This window comes from Seriola lalandi, unplaced genomic scaffold (assembly GCF_002814215.2).
Source record: "Seriola lalandi dorsalis isolate HSWRI2012SDOR001 ecotype SW California unplaced genomic scaffold, Sedor1 jcf7180002054537, whole genome shotgun sequence".
NCBI classification, from domain to species: Eukaryota; Metazoa; Chordata; class Actinopteri; order Carangiformes; family Carangidae; genus Seriola; species Seriola lalandi.
Window position 1 is genome coordinate 960,861 of NW_019525090.1, and position 9,404 is coordinate 970,264.

The 9,404-nt window shown below is 40.4% G+C and overlaps 1 protein-coding gene across 1 annotated transcript; it reads left to right on the plus strand.

Moving 5' to 3' along the window:
• The first annotated feature begins 1,892 nt into the window (after nt 1-1,892).
• On the plus strand, nt 1,893-9,264 carry ildr1a (immunoglobulin-like domain containing receptor 1a). The gene is made up of 9 exons (XM_023414585.2): nt 1,893-2,101; nt 2,729-2,899; nt 4,209-4,358; nt 5,059-5,178; nt 5,385-5,531; nt 6,560-6,682; nt 6,820-7,001; nt 7,415-7,996; nt 8,146-9,264. Exons 1-9 carry the CDS (start codon nt 2,056-2,058, stop codon nt 8,182-8,184), a joined length of 1,560 nt encoding a protein of 519 aa, XP_023270353.1. The 5' UTR covers nt 1,893-2,055; the 3' UTR covers nt 8,185-9,264.
• Nucleotides 9,265-9,404: the final 140 nt, after the last annotated feature.

The window sequence follows — 9,404 nt, forward strand, 5'->3', positions numbered from 1 at the left end:
CCCAATCACTATAATATATGATAATATCGAGGTCACAGGGGTCATGTCTCTACGTAACGGGTACGAGTACTCTCACTTTTGATACTAGAAGCAGTTTTTGCTGATAGTAATTACGTGCTTTTACATGAGGGGATTTTACAGGATTTTTACCTGTAATAAAATATTTTTGCATTGAGATTTTGCCACTTGTTCTAATAATCACAGGTTTTGGATTCTTCCCCCACTATAGGGGAAGTTGGATTAACCAAACCATGTCAGGGTGAACTATGACCTGCTCCGCCAAGCACAAGATCAGGAGTTCTCTGACCAGAACAGATGTTATAAGATTCACAGGGTGAAAAGGACTCTCTCTTTTGGGTCTCTCTTGTTTTAAGTGTGTGTGAGAGAGAGGTTGTGTGTGCGTCTGAGCTCATATACTGTATGTTTGTGATGGGAGGGATCGGTTAAGACGGCGACCACTCACAGCTCGAGAGTATGTCAGGAATGTAGTTGAGCAACTCCCCCCCCGGGGCTTTGCAGAGGCATCAGCGGGGAAATATTACTATCACCAAAAGGTTTGTATGTCAGGTAGTTTTGTGCACCAGTCAGCACTTAGTAAAATTTGACAGTTTTGAGGTTGTTCTAACTAATGATGTTACTGATTTCGAATCATCTCTGAGAGAGCGTGGATGAAGCTGTGTTTTTGCTTTGAGGCTTTAGCAGCACAAGAACAGGATACAAGGGAGAACAAGTAGGAAACACAGGGTGGAACTTGGCAGAAGTTTCCAGGAAAATAAAATACTGCGAGGGGCTGCAGGTGCAGAGTGGGTGTACTTAGAGGGAAAACAATCTTTGAGAATTTTAAGGACTTCAGCACTTGAGCACATCACCACACAGAAGTAGTCCCATTCATATGCAGATGGTTGCAGGCGTTTATGAGGGATGTGCATAAAAGTGCCTTGATTGTTTAATTTGAAGTGCAGAGAATTCAAGAGTCAAACTTAAAAGAAATCACACAATGAAGCTGCAGCTCAGACAGGAACAAGTTTAGGCTGACATCTAGTGGAATTAGTTCAGAGTTGCACCTATATGTTGATTGAATGCAGATAGTCTATTGAGTCTAACAGCAGCAAGGGAATGAAATCCAAAATGTATTTTCCAATGAGGATTTTTGTGTTATTTTAATCATCATCTGTTACCAATTCTGTTTCAAGAGAATTGGATGGTGAAGTCCAAATGTCAATTTAATTTCTCATGAAAATTATAATAATTCTAAGATAATTACATGTCTGCATTAAAATGTATCTTAATACATTAAATCAAGCTGATGACTCTGTATTTCTGTTATGGCTGTTGACACACACCCAAAACACCTTTCAGACAACTTTAAAGTTGAAAAAGTTGTTAAAATGACTTTACATGGATGTGTGTAAAATGATAAAGATGTATGGAATGTGTTTTCATTTTTTAAAAAAAATTCTTCTGTGAAACTGTACACATCACAACAGAAACCCTTTGGAGTTCAGGTTCATTTTGATTTGATTGGCTGATTTTTCAGCTCAAACTGAGCTATAAGTCTAAAGTCTTAAACATATTCTAAAACACCACAGGCAATGCTAGATTTTTTTTTGTTTTTTTTAATCAAATTACCCAAACAATAGTTTATTTGATGTCAATATTACTTTACTAATTAAGGTGATGCTTTTATCTAGTTAAATAGACTTTTATGGGATGATTAAAGAGCCTATAACAAATTAAATTATATTTTCCTCCTCCTGAAGTCAGCATCTTCCAGTCATCGCCTCTCACTTCAGGGGATTTCTGCACCTGTTGACGTCACGGGTTGTTTCGGGGTGTGGCCACAGATGGCCGCAGTCTCGAGCTTAAACTGGAGAGATCCTCTTCAGGTAAACGAACCGGGCGAAACAATGAACACCTGTGTTTAGGTTCAGGTTAAAATACAGGCCTGTCGCGTGGGTTTTTATTTTTCTCCATCTTCTTTTTTATTCTTTTTATTTATTTATATATAAATCTATCAGTTTTGCTTCCCACGTTTTATTTTGCAGTTTTGTCATCATGCGGGGACTACCTGCCGCGACCCTCCTGTTGTCGCTACTAAAAGGTAATTTCCGTTTCCTTAATATTGGCCTCGTTTTTTAAACAGTAGTATACTCTAAACATGTTTATGAAGTGAACGTTTTTCAAAACTCCAATTGAAAAGAAGGAAACTGGAAGTATCGGTCACATGACAGTTTTTGTTTATGTGACACAAAGATGCATATCTTTATTGTACCTTTCCCACAATCGGCCTAAACACTAAGTTGTTCCTACAGGTTGGTACGAGGTGGACCAGTGAGGATGTTTTTGAAATCTTAAAGAGTTTATTTTTAAAAGTCACTGTGACCTGTCATCATTTATGGACAGTTCAAGTCAGCCGGTTTCACACCAGCCTTTGAATGTTTGGTTGGTGGTTTCACAGGAAGCAATTCCCCGTGCCTTTGTCTGTGTCACCTGTCTTTCTGGTTCTGCCACTTTGAAAATAAACTCCCTGGTTGACAGAAACCCTCACACACATTGTTTCAGTCTTACAACACTCTTCCTCCATGACTTTTGGTAATACATCCTGAAGGCTACTGTTTCTCTAAACCACCGGTAGCTTTTTAGTACACGGGTTAGATTTGTTCCTTACACACACATGCACGAATACACAAAGTAGTGCTGTAACCATGTGTTTGTCGTCCCTCCACAGTGGCGTTGTGTATTCAGGTGATTGTCCCTGAGCAGGAGCGTAAGACATTACTGTTTGCCTCAGTGATTCTCCGATGTGACTACAGCACCTCTGCAAACCTCCAAGATGTTCTGGTCACCTGGAGGTACAAGTCCTTCTGCAAAGACCCTGTGCTGGAGTACTACTCCACAGGTCAGAAACAACACACACACACACACACACACACACACCAAAGGAGAGCACAATACAGAGAAAAGGGATATCATAAGTCTCAGAGAGGCTGGTATACTCTTCTCCCTGACTTCTCTCTCCTCCTTTGCTGAATATTCACCAATGCCAGAACAAAAGAGCTTCCACAATGTAGCCAGCCTAGTCTAAATGGAGTCTGAATTTCAATACAATGGTGTTTCATATCTACATCGTCTCGCCAATTATAAACTCTTGGTTTATGATGACAAAGGAATAATTTGCGAATAAAGAAATCATCTGAATAATCAATAGACTGTTCCAGCTTCAGGCCTCTGTAGCCGCAAGCCAAACACAGAGAGACTAAGAAAAAGCTTCCTCCCTCAGGCCATCAGAACCTCTGTATAAACTGCACTCACCCTTATCTAGTGCGTTGTCCTCTATGAGTCCTTTGCACTCAATATTTGGTCGCACGTGTGCAAACTTTTATTGTATAGTTTGCCTACGTTTGTGACTTTTTATATATTTTTAAATTTCTTTTGTCTAATTTGAGTGTTTTTAGCATGGCCTTCATGAGTATGCCACGCTGCATTTTTGTTGCTTGTGTGACAAATGAAACTCTTGAAGCCTTGAATTGTAGTGTAGGGGCTTCGTCAAACTAAGATCTAAATGTGTTTGCATGGATGATGAAGACATTCACACTGGATTTTGGTTTGGTTTACTGACAAAACACAGACTCAGAGGTACTTTGAGCTGAATACTTAACACATCTTAGTTTTCCTGTTAGTCTTTTAGCATTTACTAATTAACTCCAAATGAGGCTGATGAGAATGTCACTAGTTTGGCAGGTATTTTGTCTTAATACAAAGCATTTGTAAATTTTAAATTACGACATGAGCTTCTCGGTCAGATGTCAGAAGAATATATTGTTTGGGGACCATGAATGTCAATAAATGTAATCTCAATCTGTTGACAAGCACACTTACTTTCAATCCGAATAATTGGTCTAGACTGAAATATTTCTACAAAGTGACTTACGGACCAGCACTCTGACGTAACCATCCCTAAAGTCATGCTGCTAGCTAGGCTAAAAATCCAACATATGAGGATTTGTCAGGTCAAAATAATCAGTAGTAGAATAATCAGTTGTCAAGACGTACAGCCAGATCTTTGTGTGATGCTTCGCAATCAAGATGCTTTGCTCATTATACCCACCAAGCATACAGGCAGGAAAAGAAGGGGTAGATACAGCTGCCAATCATAGAGAAAAATGTCATTTATTGTGTTAATAAAAACTTTGCCTCTGGTTTTGCAGCGTACCAGTCTGCGCAACAGTTAGGACAGGACCCATCGAATGACTGTCCAGACCGTCAGCGGACAGTGCGCACTGTGATCCAGAAGAGAGGATCCAACGAGCCGACGCTGGGACCCGAGTACCGCGAACGCAGGATCACTATCCAAAATAGTGAGTTCATGCAAACATAAACTATAAAATCCCATCCAGCACAGGTGGCATTGGGCTTGTAAATAGATGAAGCCGTCATCTGGTCTTGAGACTAAATGTTAAGATCTCCAACATTTTATTATATTCATTTTGAGTTCTTTGCTTCACCTTTTAATTTGCCTATTCATACTTTATACAGCTGAAATGATTAACTGATTAGTATATGGACAGAAAATCAATCAGAAGCAATTTTGATGAATGATTCATTGTTTAAGTAATTTTTTAATGCCAAAGGAAGCATTGGTTGTGTCTGCTTAATTGCCAGTAGCTTGTGGTTTTCTTAGTCCTCTATTTTAGTTAAGTGAATATGTTTTGTTTTGTTTTGAAATGTTGGTCAAAGAAATTAGAAATGTTGAGAAAATGATCCACACATTAATTGCTAATGAAAAATAAATGTTAGTTTCAGCCTAGTTTCAACCCCATAACACATTGATAAATAAAGATAGAAATGTTTGAGCAGGTAGTAAAGACACCTCATCCTGACCTCTAGAGTGGAAAGTGTGGGGATGCTAATCAGCAACATTGAGTTGGAAGAACAACACGTCACAGTACAAGCATGACTGGATGTTGCTTTATCTCAGTGCAAAGAGAGATTTTTTAACATTTTCTGCAAAGGTACCTTGACCACTGTTTAATTTGAGGTATCTGTGTGTTCGTATAGAGGCAGACCTGGTGATCACTGAGGTGATGTGGTGGGACAATGGGGTGTACTACTGCAATGTGGATGCTGCTGGAGACACCACTGGCGACTCTGACAAAGAAGTCAAACTCATCGTCTTGCGTAAGAAACAAAAAGAAACCGTTAAACATATACTCACTGATTTTATTGTAACCCCCAAACTTCCACAACTTCTACTTTTGATGTCTGACTGGGATTTATAACACAATCAGAGTGTATCTTTAAAATCAGAATATACATAAAAATCTATTAACATGTAGTCTGTCTCTTTGAGCACACTGAGTGTCTCTCTTCCTCTCCTCTCTCAGACTGGTTGACGGTGTTGCTCATCGTCATCGGAGCCATCCTTCTGATTATCCTCTTCGGCATCTGCTGCTGCCAGTGCTGCCCTCAGAAATGCTGCTGCTATGTGCGCTGCCCCTGCTGCCCACAGCAATGCTGCTGTCCTGAAAAAGGTAGAAGAGAGATTGACAGCTCGTTGATGTTTTAAAGACGCGCCAATAACCAAATGGGCAGCCAAAAAGATTTACATGCGCAGGCTATTGTTGTCAGTAATGTTGACAGTCCTCATTCTGCAATACAATGAAGTAAGGTTTTAACTATTTGAAGTAGTAAAAACAAATTGCAGTCAATGCACTTTGGCAGGCTGCCACAAATAAATCAAGGTATAGGAAACACGTTTCCCTATTGAAAGTGTGGTGGGACTAATTAGCCTGTGACAGAGGATGTCAGTTGAGTACATTGTCCATCAGTGTGGCACAGAGTTGTCCACTTGTGATCACTGAAATGCATGTTAATGCCAGGTATAAGTGTGTTTTTAGTACAATATTACCTCTTCATGTTACTATTCCTCCACTGGACAAGAAAGACAGAGACACTGTCTGAGAAAAGGGGAATTTTGCATTAAAACACTGTAAGTTTAGAGGACACCCAGTTGATTTGTCTAACTCAGACTGCTGAGTTAATCAAGTTTAGTTTCAGCTAAACTTTAGAATGTATTTTTACACAGTACAGAGACTGTAGAGTTTGTCCCCCATGTCATATCAAATGAGGAAGACATATATTCATAGACAGTATGGAGAGGGGGGACATAAAAAATATGCACATCTCTCAATGCACATATGGGTCTGTGACTGTCATTTATAGATAGATTCAGCAGTCGACATGACTCTCCAATGTTGAATGTTGGGGTTTCTCACAAGCACTTTCTGCTCCCAGCTACAACCCCATGCATTGATGATCTAATTTAAAACATAAATGACGTGTAAATGTGCATCTCAAGCCTGTTGGTACAAGTTGGTTTTCATATTGTTCTGGTAGGTAGGAAATCAGTCTGAGAATTTAGTGTTTAGTGTTTATTGTCTCTTGAAATATGCAAGTCCTTGAGACAGATCATCCACAGTGCAGACAAAGAGCCTGTATATGTAGAGAAAACCTTCCTGTACTGATAATTATTAGAGAATGTGCTGTCCTCGTCTTTCAGTGGTGATGCAGCATCGTATGATGAAGGATGCTCAGAGGGCCATGGCTCCCTGGATGGGAGGACAGCCAGTATATGGACCAATGAGTCACGCTTCCTCCCAGATGAACCCGCTGCTCTACTCAGGTATGCCCGTGTAACGCAGTAAGTAAATGACCACATTGTGGCTTTAACACCCTTAGAATTTAGGTGGGTATTCATCCACATATGTCTCCAACATTGTATCATCTAACTTTATTTTATGAATGTTTTTGCCTCTCCAGGATCTGTTTCAGGGAAGAGCATCCCTATGAAGCCAATGCCCCTGCCTCCCCCTCAGTCTTCAGCTTACAGCATGCCCCCTCCCAGTGTCCATGGCAACCACGCCCCTGCCAACACCAATCACATGCTTGATTACCTCGAGAGCCAGGTGAGGGGGATGGACATGAACAGTCCTCTGCTACAGGTATGTACCTGCCCGTGTTGAAATCTGTAAGCGTAAACAGAAGAGCATCAGAGTATTCTGCAAACTGTTGTTGTCTTCTGTATATATGTAAACACTTGCTGCTGCCATTCCCATGTACTTCATTATAGTATCTTAGTATCTGTTTTTTGTCTTTTTTATCTATTGCTTTGGAGGAGGGGTGGGTCACATTATTAGTTGTTTAATTGTGTAAATTCTGAGTCTTTTTAAGACTGTCCAATTCATTTTTGTGTAACAGTTAATGTTTTTATTTCAGTAATCTGTATTAAATTCTAGGATGTTTACAGTATATACTGTTACTGTCCTATCAAATTGAGGTTCAGCATTTTTATGTATGAGTGGTGATTTTCATTTTTTGTTTATTTTTTCTTCTTCTGGTCTGTTCTTCCCATCAGTCCCAGCCACTTCCGCATCACCACATGCAGCAGGTCCCACCTCCTCCCCAGCACATGCCTGTCACTATCCCATTTTCCCCCGGTCCTCCCAGCATGATCTCTGCCCTTGATGACGGCCTGACAGATCGTCGCATCATCACACTTCCACCATTAAAGGAGCACCAGCCAGGTAGAATGCCGCCCCCTGCACCCAAGACTCGCCCCCCGAGCTCCAGTGAGAGCAGCCGCAGCGGCTTCGGCCGCCGTGACGAGCGAGGAGCAGCGGGAAGGCGTTACCCCTCACCTACCAGATCAAGAGGTATTCCTCGGAGCTACAGCCAGGACTTACTGGATGAGCGGAGTCACAATGGGACACGAGGAGGCATGGACCGCCCCCGCTCCCGTTCCAGGGATGACCTGTTCGACACCAGGTCCAGAGGAAACTACTCGCCCCCTTCATCACACCGCCAGAGACGAGGGTCCTGGAGCTCGATTGATGAGGGTAGCAGCAGGGGAGGAGGAGGAGAGAGGAGAGGAGGTGGAGGCTGGGTTGACCAACCCCCCAGCTACACCGAGTACGAACCTGGAAAGAAACGTTACACTGTAAGACACTCGCTGCTTTAGTTGCTCGTGCAACTACACTAATGCACTCATATCAACGCAGATGCACAAATACACAGTCATTATTTAAAAAAATTCTTTGTTATGCCGATGCCAGTGACGTGAATCTAAAGTTAGTGTGTCTCTCTCAGGACAAGAGTTCTCGCAGTGGCACCAGCATCATCATCTGAACCCTCCAGCTGAGAAACGCCCTGTGACCTGTTTCAAAGAACATGCACACCTCACTAGAACTGGGAGCCATGTTGTCTGGCTACTGGTAAACTTTTAAATACCACCATTTTTATGTATTAAATTGAATCATATACCAACTCTTTTATTACCTTTTGATAAGTGAAAAGCTGGCAGTGGGGTTCATACAATGTGAGATACAGAAATTTGGAATAATCCTCCTCAGAGTGTACGGGTGGTTAAGCGACTGTTTGGTGTCTATAAGGAAACCTATTCGGTACCTTTTCTTTTTTTTTTTGGTATTATGATTTAAGAAAACTCTTTACTGGGACTGCTGAACAGATTTTTGGGATAATGTCTCCCTCTGCTGTTTCATCAGTATAATGAAAATATTCTGAAGCGATTTAGTCTAAAAGCCTCCCGTTAGATTATTTCTATATGCTGCTTTAGAATTGATGTTTCTCCTATTGAAACTCTATCTGTTTGGCCGTAACACAGTTAATTCTTACGTCGATAAAGCCATAAAGCAATCACCAATGATGCTCAGGGAAACAAACAAATTACACTTGTTACAATGGAGCTGTATAAACCCACATAAATATGAATAGCTTATTGTGAATGCTGAAGTTAGTTTTTATCGTTTTTGTAAATAGTTATGTCTCTGTATGTCCTGAAGTGACTGTAATGCATTGTTTTACTAATGCTTTGAAGGAAAAGGTGTGTTCCATTAGCATCTGTCCAGATAATGATTAAGTGGTTTGTACATAAGATGAATGGTGTATTTACACTTAAAACTGCATGTAAAGTATTTTACATGATGTTGATGAGTGAATTGAAGTTTATGTCAACACTGTAACAGGCCCAAAAAGTTTTTTTTTTCTTCTTAAATTACAGCTGTTAGCACAATGTGAAAATGCAATGATATTTTTTGTCAGAGAACAGTTTTGGAAGCGTAACCACTCCCCCACCCCTCATCCATTGATATTTTTAAGGATTTTTTTTTTTTTTTTACAGTCAGTTTGAGTTTGTGTTAATTAATAATGTTGAAAATAAACCTTTTACCTTTTGGGTATAAAAAAACAGTTTAAATGTTCTTATTGCTATCTGAACTTTGACCCTTTTAAAAGTCTTACATTTTTCCAAACACTGTCATAACTATTTATCCTGTGTTGTCAGTTGCATAACAAAGTTATATAACATCAAGCCGAACAAAGCCATCCAA